Consider the following 16539-nt stretch of genomic DNA (forward strand, 5'->3'; position numbering starts at 1 on the left):
TACGCACGGAAATTACGGAGGATATCGTTGGTCGCCTTCGTCACTGTGAGCGACGTCGACGACGCACCCGAATTTCTGCGCTTGACGTCGCACGGCTTTTCATTTCAAAGCCGCAACTTACACATATTCTGTACTCTCGCTTTCTTGCTGGACCGAGGAGATGCTGAGGCTAGTCGCGTCAGCTTCACGGCCTGCGTCGAAGGGGCGCCTAGTCCAAGTTGTATGTTCAGGTTGTAAGGGTGTGTAACCTTGACATCACTATTATTTGAAACTTTTTCTCATACCGAAATATTGAAGGGGGTCAACGGACTTTCGCGTCCACATCGGCGCGTCCCGCAGACATCACTTTGACCGTTGATGGCAAAGAGGTTACCGTTCCTCAGGGTATGCATGACGCAGGTGTCTCTGCCTTCAACGTGCTGTCTCTGAGTGTCTGCTCCCAGGATCGGCGCTTATTCAGGCATGCGAGGCTGCTGGTGCAACAATACCACGGTATGTGTGTGCACCGCCTCTGTTAGAAGAGCAGACGCTGACCGTCCATCAGGTTTTGCTATCATGATAGGCTCGCTATCGCAGGCAATTGTCGGTAAGTTATAGTACTCCAATGGTGATGGGATGCGTCTCAAGTGTGTGGATCAGTATGTGCTTGGTCGAGGTTGAACGATCACCAAAACCTGTCGCGTCATGGTAAGTCGGCACTAAATGTCTCTAGAACGGTATATTCAGCTTGTGCCCAGTGCGATGCCTGCTATGCCTGGATCTAAAGTCTTTACAAATACTCCTCTCGTTCATGAGGCTCGGTAGGTTTGCTTTAGTCTTTCGCTGTCGCCTCTACTTAGCCTGTCTCCAGCGAAGGTGTCATGGAATTTCTCTTGTCCAACCACCCCTTAGACTGCCCAATCTGTGATCAGGGTGGTGAATGTGATCTTCAAGATCAGTCAATGCGCTACGGTTCAGATCGTTCCCGCTTCCACGAAATCACCGGTAAACGCGCTGTCGAGAACAAGGACTTGGGACCTCTCGTGAAAACTTCAATGAACAGGTGTATCCAGTGCACACGCTGTGTTCGTTTTGCGAACGAGGTTGCTGGCGTCGAGGAGCTCGGTACGACTGGTCGTGGAAACGACCTACAGATTGGCATGTACGTGGAGAAGACCATGGACTCGGAACTTTCCGGGAACATTGTCGATCTCTGCCCTGTTGGTGCTTTGACGAGCAAGCCATACGCGTTCCATGCACGACCATGGGAGCTCAAGAATACTGAATCTATCGACGTTCTTGATGCTGTTGGCTCTAACATCCGTGTAGATTCTCGTGGGGTCCAGGTCATGCGGATACAGCCTCGTACAAACGACGACGTCAACGAAGAGTGGATCAGTGACAAGACTCGTTATGCCTACGATGGCCTCAAGTTCCAGCGGTTAACCACACCCCTTATCAAGGAGGGTGACCGATTCGTTCCAGCAACATGGGAAGACGCGCTGTCTGCCATTCGTGACGGACTAGCGAAATCGGGTGCGAAGGGCGATGAGATTCAGGCTGTTGCTGGTCACCTGGCGGATACGGAGTCGCTCGTAGCGCTGAAGGATCTCATCAACCGTCTTGGTTCTGACAATACTGCTCTAGACCAAGCTGGGGGATATGCACCCCCTGTCGCCGGTGTCGATGTCCGATCCAACTACCTATTTAATACGACTATTCCGGGTGTAGAGGAGGCAGATGCCATCTTGCTCATTGGGACGAACCCTCGACACGAGGCGGCAGTTCTCAATTCTCGCATACGCAAGTCCTGGTTGCATACTGGTCTCGAGGTTGGCTTTATCGGTGAACGTGCGGACACGACCTATGGATACGACTACCTCGGACCAGATGTGAAAGCTCTCGCAGATTTCATTGCCGGCAAGGGAGAGTTTGCGAAGAAATTCCAAACAGCGAAGAAGCCTCTCATCATCGTTGGCAGTGCAATTTCCGAGCACCCAGACGGTCCTGCAGTGTACAATGGATTGGCCAAGTACGTTGAGAAGAACAAGTCGACTCTGTTGACTCCCGAGTGGAATGGTCTTTCGATCTTGCAACGAGTGAGCTTTGTCTTCTGTCGTGTTTTCTGCTGCCGACTGGATTTAACCAATGGGACACTAGGTCGCTTCTCGCTCTGCAGCATATGATATCGGCTTCGTCCCGTCGAAGAAGGCTACCATCACTACCCCCAAGTTCGTCTACCTCCTGAACGCCGACGAGGTTGAACCTAAGTCAATCCCGAAGGACGCATTCGTCGTGTATCAGGGTCACCATGGAGACCTTGGTGCTCAGCTTGCCGATGTTTGCCTGCCTGCTGCCGCGTACACCGAGAAATCCATGACCTGGATCAACACAGAAGGTCGTGCTCAACTCGGCCGTGCTGCCGTGCCCGCTCCTGGTGTCTCGCGTGAAGACTGGAAGATCCTTCGGTATGTACTAGTTGACTTAATCTACATCACCTCTCGCGATACAAACGAGGACACAATACTAATACCTACGTGATTAGGGCTCTTTCCGAAGTCCTCGATAACCCTCTGCCGTACGACGACGTCCTTAGCTTGCGTGACCGCATGTGGGAGATTTCGCCAACACTCGTACGCTACGATACTACCGAGCCCACCTCTGTCGATGTCGCACTTGCGGGCCTGAAGACATTGTCGGCACGTACGGATCTGGCCAAGATTTCTGGGAAACCTTTCCAGAAGCCCATCGCTAACTTCTACCAGACAGATCCCATCTCGAGAGCGTGAGTGGCAGTGCTTCTCGATCTCATCAATTGTGGCTCATTGTATCCACAGGTCCGTCACGATGGCGCAATGCACACGCTCCTTTGTCAAGGGGGAGGACTACGGGTTCTCACAGTCGGAGAAGGCTGCAGAGGCTGCGTTTGCATGAAAACATCTGGGCTAGAGTGTACATGTATTGGACGAAGGGTCGATCATAATAAAACGAGCTTTCATTATTTGCTTTCTTCTTGTTCTGCTGTTACCTGGACGGTTGGTCAGATTCCGGCTGAGGTGACAAGCATTCGCAAACCAGAACTCATTCGACCCTCAGCTTCGTTCTGCTCTCGAGCATAACCATGGCATCACCTATTAGCTTTCAGAGTTCATTGAGACCACGCAACAAAATGGCAAACAATGTGTCTTATTGACTTTGATGTACTTGGTACGTATGCGACGTGTAAAATAAGTAAGCACAAACTAAATTACTCTAGATCATGATTCCAATGTCCACCTTCGTATCTGATAGTTCGTCAACTTTTCGGATGTGATTGTACACTTCTCTACTTGCGAGACAGGAGACTCTTCAGGGGCCCAATCAGGCTGCCCCTGCGAATACGGAAGAACCATGTCAAGCCGTAGATCGCCAGAACCTGGAGGGCGATGAAACAATCAATCATTGCACACGAGTACAAGGAACGATGAGAACTCACGTTGAACGCAAGGTACGCCCACATCAGGCCGAAGTTCCTCCAGCGCTCGGAGTAGAAGATGTTGAAGCTACCGCCAAGGAACTGGTCGGTCGTGCGGGCAGAGCAGTAATTGCAGACGTCCGTCGCATCTGGGTTGGTGGTGTACCCTCCCACTGTCGAGATGAACGAGTTCAAATATTGCCCGCAAGTTTGGCCGGATGGTGGAGGCATGTGGACGAATTCCTTATCAGCACAATTAATCTCGTGGCCACCAAGTGCTGCACAACATTGTTAGCGAAAACCCGATGGAAGCGAGGATGTCGAACGAACCTTGGCCAAGAAGACCTCCGATGAGATAAGAGTAGGGAGAGACACGGTACATCCACCGCCACCATCCGAGCTGTCTGAAAGGCTGAAGGACACCGTTGCTAAAACAGCCTATGTTAGTCTGACGATCAATCCAAAAAGGAAAAAGAAGCCTACAATGTGATGACGAAAGAGAACAGGAAACTGAAAAGCAGCGCCGCGATCTCGGAGCTGGGAGACATCGCAGCGACGGCTTGTGAAATCGTCGAGTAGTACATGGGGAAGACGATGCCGAGCATGAGATAGGTGTATCCTCCGCGGTCGGTGGGGAAGCCGACTGTCCAGTACCAAACCAAAAAGTAGAGCGAAGAACCGACGATGTTCAAGGGAAGTTCGCCCAATATTTGGGAGGTGATGAGGGCGGTCCAGCTGTACATGCGGCTTGGACGTTCACGATTCTCGTACACGGTGCGGGTGTCAATGAAGGGAACCATGATCTGGTTGGCGAGTGGTGCACTGAGAATGGTACTCATGTAGATAGCCTGCAGGACTTTCGATCAGCTTCAGTGCAGGTTAAGAGAGAAAGGACTCACGAAAAGCTTGTTCTGAGTGCCCTGAATTGAGTCCTTTGCCTGGTAGAAGGTGAACCCAATAAACAAGCCTCCCACGATGTTCAACATGAGCTTGGCCATGAGATACGTCGGGTCGCGCCAATGCCGCTCCATATCACGCTTCAAGAGGGTGACCATCTGATATCCCCAGCTCGTAGAGAATTCGGAGTGCAATGTGGTCTGAACAGGCGGCCGTTGACGGCCCTCGGCGAGAATCTGGTCGATTTCGCTTTGGACTACCCGCGCCTCGTTCGAGTTCTTCCATGCGCTGTGCCAGTCGATTGTACTGCTCGCGGTCGCACCAGCACCGATGACGTCCAAAATGTACTCCGCACTGCGCCAAGGTGATCAGGATATATGATGCAACCCATGACGTCAAAAAGCTTACGGGTTCGCATCGTCAGAGCAGTGGTAGCCGCCTTTGTCCTCGAAGTAGCGCAACAGGGTGGTCGAGTTGGGACCAATGTCACCGAAGTAAACAGTCTGGCCGCCCTTACGAAGCAAAAGCAGCCGATCGAAAACCTGGAAGAGCTCCGCGGAGGGCTGATGAATACTGGAGACATGGCGCACTGTCAGATGAGAAATGCTGTGAGGATAACGATTGTGCTTACGTGCAGAGAATAGCCTGTCCGTGATCAGCCAGGCTGCGCAAGAAAGTGATGATGGCCCAAGCGCTCTGTGAATCAAGACCGGAAGTAGGCTCATCCAAGAACAGAAGTAGAGTAGGCTAAATTGGTTGGCCGCAAAGTCAATCAAGTGACATTGAAAGTGATGATCAGTAATGCTTACCTTCGCGGCAAGCTCAACGCCGATGGTGGTACGCTTTTTGTGCTCGACGCCGAGCGATCCAACGACCGCGTCAGCGAATTCTTCGAGACCGCACATTTTGAGAACCGTTTCGACACTGAAAGCAAATTGAGATCATGATTGTCGCTAAGGCAAAACGCCACTGAAACTTACTATGCTTCTTTTTCCTCCAATGGCACAGATGGGGGTTGCCTCAACTTAGCTGAGAACAGCAGTGCCTCACGGACCGTAGTGGTCGGAAGGTGAGTGTCCATTTGTTGACAGTATCCACTACAGCGTGTCAAGTCAATTGATGGATATCGAGCTCAGATTGAAAATTACTCACGTCTGCGCTTGGAAATCGGCCGGAAGGGGATGTCCACTGACAAGTCTGTCCCCGGTGACAACGCCCATTGACACCCGCTCAGCAAGCACGTTCAACAGGGTGGTCTGCAGATAGAATCGGTAATCAGGGCAAACTCTACAGCGCGCTAGCAGGAGCGATGACTGACCTTTCCAGCGCCGGACTCGCCCATCAATGCAGTCAGCTTCCCAGGCGCAACGAATCCGGAGACATCGTCCAAGAGCTTGCGCGTCTGCCCACCGCCGACAGGAACATTGTATTCCAAATGCTGCCACGTAAAGACATTCTTCATCGCTGGCGCAACTTCCAGCGCCTTTTCAGCGATAGCTGAGTCGCTGGACTGACTGGGAGGCATCGCGGCAGGGGCACCACCCTTCTCCTCATCAGAGCCAGATTTGGATTGCGCAACGGCCGGCTTAGTCCCGCGCTTGAACAGCATGGCAGAGGATTCACTCGACATATTCGTGTTGTGCTCGGTGAAGTAGAGCAGGAGACCCGTGAAGAAAACACCGAACGCACAGACGATGCCGAAGTTCTGATGAAGAAAGTTGAGACACAATCGAGTACAAGATAAATGAGCGAGGCTTACCCGCCATGTGTTGCTGAATGAGTAGCCATAAGACGCCGCGACGAAAGCGTTCCCATCGACTGTGCTTTGGCCAGCAATCGAGCTGACAGTTGTGCAGACCTGATTCTGAATTTGGACATTTTCATAACCAGGACCACTAGGCACGAGCGAGGCGCAAGTGCCGTTCAACGTGTGGAACTCGTTCGTGATGATGCCTTCAAAACCATATCGCAGCGGCTATGGAAACGTATTGATGAGCATTCTGTAAAATGGTAGATGATAAGAAAACCCACGTTGATATAGGTGATCCATCTGAGAGCACCGATCATGGACGGTTTCGGGATGGTATAGCCAGTGTAAAGGACGAGACCAAGAAGCAGAATACCAGCGACAGACTGCGCGGGTGCTGGCGAGCTGAACGCAGCGGCTACGGCACGGAACCAAGCCTTCATCGTCAAAGCCATAGCGAACACAAACACGAAGAAAGTGCTGGTTGTAAAACGTCAGAAAGTTGGCTGATAGCACCGTAAGATGGAGACTCACAAGAATTGTCCCGCCGATTGCTGAAGGCCAACCAAGAAGTAAAGAATGACGCAGAAAAGGATGAGTGATATGAATGTGATAGGGATGTCGACAAGCGTCAAGGCGGCGGCTTCGATGAAGGGGTGGTACATCGCAGCCTTGTAATGCTTGATCACGATAGGACGTTGGGCGAACAGAGCAGGGATCTCAGCCATTGACGAGAGAGCAGCGAACAAGAGCGCACTGTGAAGTAGTTAGCAAATACCCAACGGTAGATAAGCGAATGAGGCGGGCACGCACAAGAACAGAACACCTCCACGAGAGAAATAAGCGGAGGTTGACTCAGGAGAATTGTAGAACACGGTTCCGACGATGATTGCCTGTAGGATGAACGTGCTACACGACGGCCAAAGAGCGAGTGAGCAGCGCATAGTATACAGACCAAGGGAGAGACATACGCAATCTGAATGACTTCTTTCGCCATGCTGCCCCGCAGGATCTGCAACCGCCTGAGCATGACCGCGCGGGCCTGCATGAAGATGGAGATCGTGTACGGGCTCTTCTTAGTCTGAGTCTTCGCGTGCTCCGCGCGGGCACTCTGCTTGTACGCAATGGCACGGTCGGGCTTGCCGACAAACTCGGCTTGATACGCGTCCATATCATCGCGGTTGTCTTGACCTGCACGCGACTCTAAGAAGCGCTGCGCAAACTCGGCCGCCGTGCGTGGCACGCGGCTTTCGAACCCAGGGCGAGGTGTGCGACCTAGCGGGTCGGTAACTAGTATGTGCGAACATCAGCGCCAAACACAAGTGAAGAGACATGACGGAGGGCCTCACCAGCGACGAGGAAGTCAGCCGTAGTCTGCCGGTGGGCAGGCTCGTACCCGAGTTCGATGAAGTACTCTCGCGCCTTGTCGGCACGGCCGAAGTATGCCATCCTACCCTGGTAGATCACACAGACCTTGTCAAAGTGCTCGTAGAGCGACTCGCCGGCCTGGTAGATAGATACTATCGTGGAAAGACGCGCAACGTCGGTAGCAATCCGGAGAGCGCGCACGAACTCCAGAGCAGTAGAGGCATCGAGACCACGGGTGGAGCTGGTGAGTTGATGAGGTGAATTCGAGATACAGAGGAAAAAACAAAGCCACATACTTGTCCCAAGAGCCAATGAGTGAGCGCAGAGCGAGCGCCTCACCAATGGACACACGCTTCTTCTCTCCTCCTGAAACACCACGAAGAGAAGCGTCGCCAACAGGGGTCTTCTTTACATGCCGAAGACCGAAGATGGTCTGGATAACCTCCGTAATTTGCTCAACGTATGAGATACGGGACTTCCCATCGAGCCGATTCTGCGGTGCGCGGGTCTTCGCAGCAAAGTGGAGCGTGTCGTTGACAGTCATCATGGGGAAGTGCACGTCGTCCTCAGGGCAGTAGATAACATCGCCACGGTAGCGGTCGGCAATCTCCTCCGAAGTAAACGAGTCGTAGTGGACATCGCCCTCAACGGAATGATACTCGTGCCGCTGATTAGCGAGTGTCTTGAGCAGCGTGCTGCATCCGGAGCCAGGGCTTCCAAGGACGACTGGTGTGACAGGTCAGATATAGGTGAAAGGGGCTGAAGAACAGACGTACGCAACATCTCCCCCGGACGGACGACGCCTTCGAACCCGCTGAGAATATCACGCAGCGGAGGGTTACGAATATTATTCAAGCTCTCCAGCATGATCTTCGGATTGAAAGTCGAGCCAAACGTCGGTTGGAAACTCGCCGCAGACCCAAGACCTACGACCCTAAGATCCTTGAAAAGCACGCCCAGCTCGCGTGATTGGATATTCGATTGCTCCTTCCTGCGCAGGAAACCGAATATCAGACACCATCAAAAGTGTTAGAAAAAAAATTCTCACTTCTTGACCACGGCTCTCAGCGTCTTCTCAAAATCAAAAGGACCATCGCCAACGGCGATTGTGACCTCCGAGCTCGCATCAGATAGTTGCTTGCCTGAGCCAGACTCTGCGATGGCGCGGTCGCGGGCGGTGTTTGTCGACAGGCGGCTCATTGTGCGGCGCAACTCGTCGACGCCCTGCGGGTCGAAGTAGTCGATGCTGACATGGGAGGCGTTCGAATGAGCGCGCTGCCGTGCCGGCCTGCGAGCGACGGGCGGGGAACTTGGGCGGGGAGAGTTGTGGTGGGCATGCTCTTCTGCCACTGGCGAAGACGGGAGCTGAGGGGCGTCCCGCTCGTCCTCTTGGATCTGGTCTAAATGAGACGTGTCGGTCATCCAGGAATTAGGAGGTAATAGACGATAGGATAGATTGTTTGGCAAGCGGCGGATGAGGGAGGGAGGAAAGAGGGGTGGGGGAGGGATGAGAGGGGTTACCTAGCTATTTCTGATTAAGTATCAAACAGGACCAGGAGCTCCCAAGAGCGGTTGGTCAAAACCATGACTGTGCGCGATCGCCGTACGCGTTCAGGCGGCGGGTCTCCCGTTCAATGTCTGAGCTCCATCATAAACTCCGCGGCCTCCACTCACCCCAGTATGGCTCTTTCGGCCTCGTCTCGGTCACATTCCCCCCGGCCATCGCGTCATCACGCCCAACTCATCGACATCCTCGACGCCCCTCGAAAAATACAGAAAAGCTTCCTGGTGCATCCACCGGCAAAATATCCTCGGTGAACACACCTGGGCTCTTCCTGTGGAGCCCCTCAAGGCGGATCCAAAGAGAACAAGCCCGATGGCGATCTGGACCAACCTTAGGAGAACGACGGGACAATGATCGGGGCCTTGGAGTCACGGGGATGCAATCATGCGCTTGTTCGACGACGACGACCGGACGACGCCGCCTTGGAGTTTGACCTCCGTGCTTTACTCACAGTTGACATCAGATATCTTCGCAGAGGGCCGTAGTCACGCATTGCGCTGATAACATGGTGCCCCAAACATCGCTTTTTCACGGTGCATTTGTTCACCGGCGGCCGTGAGTCAAACTATTGACAGCGAGCATTTTTGCCCTCCGCCCGGCCAACGACGGCGCAGCAGTGTCCGCTTTGAGGGCGCAGCGGGCCCTTATCAATTTATCAGCCATTATAAGCATGGCGCAATCTTTGCCCTGCAAGCACATCCTTGCATTGATGAATAAGTACGCCGATTCGGTCCATATCTGAATGCGCGCCGTCGCATATAGCTGTGTCCACCGGCCGCGAAAGCGTTCCTGCTGGAATAATTATGCATCACAGTATATATACCTTCCGAGTTTCAAAGAATGCAAGCGATCTGTGAGGACGACAAGGCAGAGTATGGCAGAGTGACTCTGAGTAACCTTCAAAACTCCTTCAAATGAGCATCTCTGAGATCTGACAACAGATCTGAAAAGGACTTCGACTGGCTGAAAGGTAGCCCGCCGGCGGGTTGCCCAGCTGTTTCTCATAGCGCTCATTGCTTACGCCTTTGTCTGGTTGGCGGAGCAACTCCCGCCGAGGTCGTCCCTATCGCATTTTCCCACGTCCTTCGCCCGCTTCTACGAGCCTCTAATAAGATGTCCACTTTCGCGTGATTCTCCATATGCTCTCTATCGTCCCAGCCTTTGACATCGTCGACGACCGCGCATACTCCCACACATGCGAGCTTGACAACTGCCCAGCCCCTACCAAGCAGTGCGAGTTTCACCACAATCTCAAACCAGTGCTGACGACGGGCGCGGATGTTTCTGTCGCGGATGTTTCTGTCAGCAATGAACGCTGCGCTGCCAGACTCTTGCTTATTGGTACTCATCCGACATATAGTTCCTGACAGGTTAGGAGTCCAACTGCCAGCTAATGCCCTTTGAACCCCCCCTGACAAGTCTCAAATTGCGGCTAGTTATGTGCAATGACCCCGACTGACCCGATCTTCCCAACCCCAGACTTCAAGATCCAGACGATAGCTTCTGACCCAACGAACATGTCTACCCGCCATGCCCTTTGCTTCGCCAGCACTGAGACATGACGCTCCATCATCATGCAGTCTGGTGTCATGGCGGAATCAGGCTTGATCGATGTCCCATGTCCTTAGTCTTCCGAAGGCTTGATCGATGTCCCATGTCCTTAGTCTTCCGAAGGCAGCAACATCGGCGATTCTCTTTTACCTTCCGACGTAGTTCCCGGATATGCGTCCTTCTTGTCGAATCAGATCAACTCCTTTGCGTGCCCTGCAGGCCTTGAAGCTTTAAGCTTGATGGTTGATCAGGCAACTCGCGGCCGATTGGATGACAAGTGATCAAACGTTGCGCATTTCTCCTCCCCGGTGGTCTTTTGAACTTCTTTTAAGCATCTATCTATATTTACAGAGGTGCATATCACACGCCGCGGGAAAGATCCCGTCATATTTGCTATCCTGTTGGTCGGCTTACCATTGGGCCGCTCACTGCCGCTCACCAATAGGATATCGATATGGAAAATTGTCTCCAATGGCATTCAACAAGCCGTGCATCTCGTTAGATAGTTCTCGCTATCGCAGGAGATTCAAATCGCGTTCAATACAAGCTCCTCTGCATAAAGAGAGCGAGGACGCAACACACAGGGAAAGACTTGGCATGGCTGCACCCCAAAGCAAAGATGTGTATATCAGGTAGATGTATGCGTGTCTTGGAGGCGTACCTGGTGAGGCCAGGAGTGAACGCAATCGTCGGCGTGATTTCTTTCAGTTCTCTTTCCCGTCTGGTCCGACTGCCTTGTCTACGCATATCGTGGTGAGCATGGTGGTCATCATGATCCACAGGGTCGTATCCGCAATGTAGCGACCGGGGTAAATTCTGGCCACACGAGTTGATAAACTTCAAATTGGCGGGGTAAGGTCTTGGTATTGCGTAGCTACGACTGAACCCAAACTGTCCCAAGGGTAGAGGCTCACCGTTACCGCCTTCTGACTTGTCCTGAAACCTGCACCGTGAGTGTGCATCATCAACATCAATGTGCATTTACTATGATGCTCCGTTTTTTTTCAGATCATCTTCTGAAAATTGGAACGACCTCCGAGCTCACTTCATGGACCATATTGACGATATCAATCAAACTTTGCATGTGGCAGGGCTTCCATTGATTGAGCGAGAAGAACGAGAACTAGTGTCAATCCAAGAAAGGAAACCTGTGTACTGTGAGTGCTAAAATGATGCATCTCTGGCTGCTACGCATTCGTGCAACTCCACTCAAATTGCACTAGATACACATGTGTAACACATGACGTCACAGTGCTAATAACCCATAACCATAACTTGTGGTCTTATGTCAGCGTGGTTTGCAAGTTTTCCATTTGTTCTCTCCTATCGCCTCCCCCACGCTCGAAGCAGTAGCGCCAGGTCCCAGTCAAGTTCTGGACGGCTATCTATTCTGTGCTCTTGCCAGCTCTTCCCCCTGCCTTGAACCGCCCTTTATGTTTGCTTTCTAGTTGGTTGACTCTATCCCACAGACTATCAGTCCTACGCTTTCTGGTTTGACTTCTCAAGATGGCACGTTCCTGGAATTCGGAAAATGCAACCTCATCGGAAGGCGATAAGCAAGGTGACGTGGAAAAAGGGCCAGCCGCTGTCTCATATGTTCAAGAGGCTGGAGAAGTGCAGACAAACCTCGTGGGGCCACGGTTCATTTGGTCGAAGATATCATCATGGGGTGTTGAGACGCGTGGTCTGTTCATCAATCGTTTCAATTGCATCTCGCGCTTAGCGTATCTTATAGGAATCGAGCCTGTTCCCATTGAGGCTCGTACACAGGAGAACTATGCATCCATCTTCACATTCTTTTGGACAATGAACTTCTGCCTCCTGTCGTGAGTGAACTTGATGATTCACCTCATTCATGCTCAATATGATATCGCATCAAATTTAGAATTATTACAGGTATGGTTGGCACTCTGAGTTTCGAGATGAGTCTGCGCGACTCGTCTCTCGTGATCCTGTTCTTCTGTCTCCTATGCAGCGGACCCCCAGCCTATCTGTGAGTTATTCAGCCGGACCTGCTAAATCCATAGAGCCACATAACCATATTGAAGATTTTTTCACGCGCAGCTCTACTCTGGGTCCAAAGACTGGCCTTCGTCAGATGATCCAGGCTCGATATAGTTTTGGGTATGCCCACTTGACCACCGTGGGTTGCTGTTCGACACGCTAATACTATTGCAGTCTCTATGGTTCCATCATACCTGTGCTGTTGAACATGGCTACTGTCACTGGTCAGCGTTTCGGGTTCGATTCACCGTCTCAGCTAACATGAATATCCAGGTTTCGTAGTGATTGGGGCTGTTGTTGGTGAGGGGGTTGCACGCCATTCGTTGATACGCCAAACTCACAACCATGCTTCTAGGTGGCCAAACCCTGTCGGCAGTAAATGGCAATCTTAGCGTTGAGTGAGTACATTTTACCATACCACCCTTCCACCTCATAATCAAATTTGCCTTCCCGTTCAGTGTCGGAATTGTCATCACATGCATCTGCACGCTTGTGCTCTCCTTTTGTGGATACAAGGTTCTTCATCAGTATGTCACAGGTTCACATATACCGAGCGATTCGTAAACCTATATCTGATCGCAGGTATGAACGCTTCGCATGGATCCCTATTTTCATATCCATCGTCATTGCAATAGGGTGCGGAGGCAAGCACCTCAGTAAACAGGTTGTGCAGCCACCAGCATCCGCAAGTACTGTGTTGTCCTTCGGTGGACTTATCGCTGGGTTCATCATACCTTACGGAACCTTGGCCTCCGACTACGCCACCTACATGCGATCCGACGCCCCGGGGTAATACAATTCTCCTTGACCACACTCTCGTCTAGCTGACGTTGACATCGGTTTCAGACGTCGCCTCTTCTGGTATACATTCGCTGGATTTGTTGTTCCCACTGTACCCCTCATGGTACTTGGCGCTGCAATCGGGGGCGCTGTGCCCAACGTACCCGCATGGGCTGCCGCTTATGAAACAGGATCAGCGGGCGGAATACTTGCAGCCATGTTGACACCCGCAAAAGGCTTCGGGAAGTTTATTGTTGTCATTCTCGCATTCTCAACCCTTGGCAATATGGCCGCGTCCACGTATTCTGTGTCTCTCAACTTTCAGATGATTATGCCTTTCCTTATTCGCGTACCTCGTGGGCTCTTCTCGCTGATCATCGTTGCTGTGTATGTTCTCTCAATCACCACTTTCAAGAGGCGACTCTCTCATTCCATTCGCTCCTTTCAAATAGTGTCATACCAGTGTCGATCAAGGCGGCGACATCGTTCTTCGATTCTCTCGAGAACTTCATTGGCGTCATCGCGTATTGGTCGGCCGCCTTCGTCTCCATCGTCATTACTGAACATCTTGCATTCCGCAAAGGTGATGCTACCACATACGACCAGGCTATTTACAACAAAGCCCGCGAGCTTCCCACCGGTGTAGCGGCCTTGGCCGCCGGTGCTGTCTCATTTGCTCTGATTATTCCCTGCATGGGACAGATCTGGTATACAGGGCCCATCGCGGAGACTACAGGAGACATCGGTTTCGAAGTGGCATTCTGTCTAAGTGCCTTGCTATATCTGCCTTTTAGGTGGCTAGAGATCAAGATCCGGGGGAGGCTATAAACCTTTCATTATATATGCACTATCTTTCAAAATATAGATATCATATAGCTTGTTATACTAGATGTACAACACCTCCGCAATTTTCGGGTCATCGGGCTACTTCCCTCGCAGAATTATCTATGCAAGCCGTATCCTTGATGTTTTCCGCGTATCGGATGACCTCGCCAAGGAGGAAGAGGAGGTCGATTCAGGAACAAAGCCTTTGGTACACAATACCAAACAACCCATTCTTGGCGTTTGGCGCGACGCGTCGGTTAGCGTTTCAACTGACTTAGATCAGTGACATCTAGGACTATAGCAAGGATGACTTCAAAAATCAACGCTGAAGATGTGGAAGAAGAACATATTCACTTTCAGAACGTTATCGCAACGTTTCAGCAGTATGCTTCGTATACGGTCTGTCCAGTATGATAGTAATGAGCTTATAAATGACTTACGATCTATCATGCGGAAGCTCGCAGGTAACAATCGCCGGCGAAAAGATCTGTATACGCTCTCTAGAGAAGACCAGAAACTCTTAGAGACTCTGGGATATAAGAAGAAACTAGAAGAGGTGGACCAAGCTATCCTTGTGAACGCTGAGTTCCTGAATAAAATAGTGGCGAATCCGGAGATTTTTGGTCACGGTATGGAGGACGAAAATGTTCAGCAGGATGATGAGGGCGACGAAGACGGTATGGCTCGGCGTGAGTGGTGGCCCTATCTTAAGGGACTCGAATTGATGAACGCTCAGATCACCAGGCATCGCCCTCGCACAGTCATGACCACTCGCATGGGCACTCGCACTCTCATTCGCATGAGCACTCACATGACCTTCAAATTAGATCTCACGGACCTTCAGGGAAACTGTCATCTCACAAGCGCTACAGGCCAACAGACTTCGACATGGACAAAGTGAGGAGCACGTTAAAGCAGTTCGTTAGAGATTGGAGCCAAGAGGTCGGTGAGCTTGCCTTGCAAGGGTACCTTTTGGGGTTTAAATATATGACCATCGATATTGATATAACCTGCATAGGGCAGGGAAGAGCGCGAAGCTAGCTACACTCCACTTAAAGATGCCTTGGTGGAACATTTCTCCGACATCCCTGTGGAAGAAAGGTTCAACCTTTCCTTTGCTCGTCTAGTACTCCTTCCGCATACTCACAAATAGTTGGGTGTGTTTCTCAGGCGCAACCTCCATGTACTTGTGCCCGGGGCAGGTCTGGGAAGACTCGCATTCGACGTAGCAAAATTAGGTGACAATCGTCTCAATTTCTCCATGGAGGGTCGCTAATCTCAACGATTATCGAAGGCTTTGCATGTCAAGGAAATGAGTTCTCGCACTATATGCTGCTCTCCTCTTATTTTATCCTCAATTGGTATCACTCACACAATTTGATTCACTCTACATATCTGACGCAGTAGGCCTAGTACGGACACCATCAACCAATACACCCTGTACCCTTATGTTCACTCTTTCTCCAACCTCCCTGATCGGGCCGCGATATTGCGTGAAGTTAAAATTCCAGATGTTCTTCCGGGCGGCTTGGCTCCAGGGTCAAACTTCTCTCTTGTTGCTGGTGGGTGACTTGTTCCGTATCTTGTAAACAGCACGTTGACCCGAATCGACGATGACAGGCGATTTTGAAGAGATATACGGATCGGATTCCGATGACGAAAATGGGCCATACTCGGGCCCATGGGATGCCATCCTCACCTGCTTCTTCATTGACACGGTGTGTACCCTTCATATAGATATTTCTTCCCATGACAAGTCATCGCTGTTGTGGTCCCATGTTCAGGCGAAAAATATCGTGAACTATCTCCGCATCATACACAAGATTCTCGCCCCTGGCGGCGTGTGGATCAATCTGGGTGAGATATCTACGTTATTCTTCTTTGAATGTATCGTGACCGTCATCCATCATCATCAGGTCCCCTCTTGTGGCATTTTGAGAATAACAGTAGCAATGATCCTTCGATAGAGCTTGACCTCGAAGAAGTCAAAGAGCTCGCTCGTACCATTGGCTTCGAGATCAAGGTATGCTATGTCGTTGTTTGGACCCAGTTCGGAATTGGAATGCCTCTATTGCAGAACGAACGCACGATATCTACGACCTATGTCAATAATCAAGACTCCTTGCTAGGTTATGTTTACCACGCCGCGTTCTGGATTGCAACCAAAAAAATGTAAAAATCATTGAGCCGACAAACGGAAAACATCACACTCCGTTGTATCAATACAGCATTCGTCTTCCACTATACAGATAGAGCAATTCCCTCGTGAAGACACTACGTACTGATGCAAAAATTAACTATAGTACTCCAAATAGATCCTGGTATACATCGCGACATCGTTCAACATTCATAGCACCTTTGCGACGCGCG

General features: G+C 51.2%; 5 protein-coding genes across 5 annotated transcripts; 4 read left to right on the forward strand and 1 right to left on the reverse strand.

Moving 5' to 3' along the window:
- Positions 1-56: 56 nt before the first annotated feature.
- On the forward strand, positions 57-2989 carry HETIRDRAFT_389115 (uncharacterized protein). Its single transcript, XM_009552724.1, has 10 exons — positions 57-239; positions 298-384; positions 444-492; positions 545-586; positions 640-687; positions 738-800; positions 851-2078; positions 2140-2447; positions 2525-2764; positions 2817-2989. Exons 1-10 carry the CDS (start codon positions 161-163, stop codon positions 2911-2913), a joined length of 2241 nt encoding a protein of 746 aa, XP_009551019.1. The 5' UTR covers positions 57-160; the 3' UTR covers positions 2914-2989.
- A 158-nt stretch (positions 2990-3147) lies between these two features.
- HETIRDRAFT_37102 (ABC transporter) lies at positions 3148-8774 on the reverse strand. Its single transcript, XM_009552168.1, has 20 exons — positions 8494-8774; positions 8222-8436; positions 7742-8171; positions 7427-7686; positions 7049-7367; positions 6891-6986; positions 6612-6833; positions 6362-6557; positions 6090-6305; positions 5649-6035; positions 5483-5586; positions 5311-5427; positions 5140-5254; positions 4962-5077; positions 4739-4903; positions 4333-4684; positions 3917-4281; positions 3764-3861; positions 3455-3711; positions 3148-3394 (listed from the first exon to the last, which is right to left on the reverse strand). Exons 1-20 carry the CDS (start codon positions 8643-8645, stop codon positions 3305-3307), a joined length of 4272 nt encoding a protein of 1423 aa, XP_009550463.1. The 5' UTR covers positions 8646-8774; the 3' UTR covers positions 3148-3304.
- A 3156-nt stretch (positions 8775-11930) lies between these two features.
- HETIRDRAFT_37098 (Nucleobase cation symporter) lies at positions 11931-14270 on the forward strand. The gene is made up of 11 exons (XM_009552167.1): positions 11931-12244; positions 12296-12386; positions 12446-12553; positions 12625-12684; positions 12739-12788; positions 12838-12864; positions 12920-12962; positions 13023-13091; positions 13147-13353; positions 13411-13731; positions 13797-14270. Exons 1-11 carry the CDS (start codon positions 12067-12069, stop codon positions 14170-14172), a joined length of 1530 nt encoding a protein of 509 aa, XP_009550462.1. The 5' UTR covers positions 11931-12066; the 3' UTR covers positions 14173-14270.
- Positions 14271-14496: 226 nt separating this feature from the next.
- On the forward strand, positions 14497-14821 carry HETIRDRAFT_243953 (uncharacterized protein; the record flags this gene model as incomplete). The annotated part of the gene is made up of 2 exons (XM_009552725.1): positions 14497-14568; positions 14627-14821. Coding segments are annotated over 2 exons (267 nt in total), but the record flags the coding sequence as incomplete, so codon positions are not given.
- Positions 14822-14955: 134 nt separating this feature from the next.
- Positions 14956-16345, forward strand: HETIRDRAFT_327542 (uncharacterized protein; the record flags this gene model as incomplete). The annotated part of the gene is made up of 9 exons (XM_009552726.1): positions 14956-15111; positions 15188-15270; positions 15340-15407; positions 15464-15530; positions 15583-15731; positions 15790-15887; positions 15954-16026; positions 16086-16192; positions 16247-16345. Coding segments are annotated over 9 exons (900 nt in total), but the record flags the coding sequence as incomplete, so codon positions are not given.
- Between the last annotated feature and the right edge of the window lie 194 nt (positions 16346-16539).

This window comes from Heterobasidion irregulare, assembly GCF_000320585.1.
Source record: "Heterobasidion irregulare TC 32-1 unplaced genomic scaffold scaffold_10, whole genome shotgun sequence".
Classification (NCBI taxonomy): domain Eukaryota; kingdom Fungi; phylum Basidiomycota; class Agaricomycetes; order Russulales; family Bondarzewiaceae; genus Heterobasidion; species Heterobasidion irregulare.

Coding starts and splice junctions, on each gene's coding strand:
- HETIRDRAFT_37102 (XM_009552168.1), bottom strand. CDS start 8,645: ATGAGCCGCCTGTCGACAAACACCGCCCGCGACCGCGCCATCGCAGAG. Junction 6,306..6,361: donor GATGGATCACCTATATCAAC/GTGGGTTTTCTT, acceptor ACGTTTCCATAG/CCGCTGCGATATGGTTTTGA. Junction 5,428..5,482: donor GCCGATTTCCAAGCGCAGAC/GTGAGTAATTTT, acceptor GACACGCTGTAG/TGGATACTGTCAACAAATGG.
- HETIRDRAFT_37098 (XM_009552167.1), top strand. CDS start 12,067: ATGGCACGTTCCTGGAATTCGGAAAATGCAACCTCATCGGAAGGCGAT. Junction 12,387..12,445: donor ATGAACTTCTGCCTCCTGTC/GTGAGTGAACTT, acceptor CATCAAATTTAG/AATTATTACAGGTATGGTTG. Junction 13,732..13,796: donor TCGCTGATCATCGTTGCTGT/GTATGTTCTCTC, acceptor CCTTTCAAATAG/TGTCATACCAGTGTCGATCA.
- HETIRDRAFT_389115 (XM_009552724.1), top strand. CDS start 161: ATGCTGAGGCTAGTCGCGTCAGCTTCACGGCCTGCGTCGAAGGGGCGC. Junction 688..737: donor CCAAAACCTGTCGCGTCATG/GTAAGTCGGCAC, acceptor GCTTGTGCCCAG/TGCGATGCCTGCTATGCCTG. Junction 801..850: donor CCTCTCGTTCATGAGGCTCG/GTAGGTTTGCTT, acceptor GCCTGTCTCCAG/CGAAGGTGTCATGGAATTTC.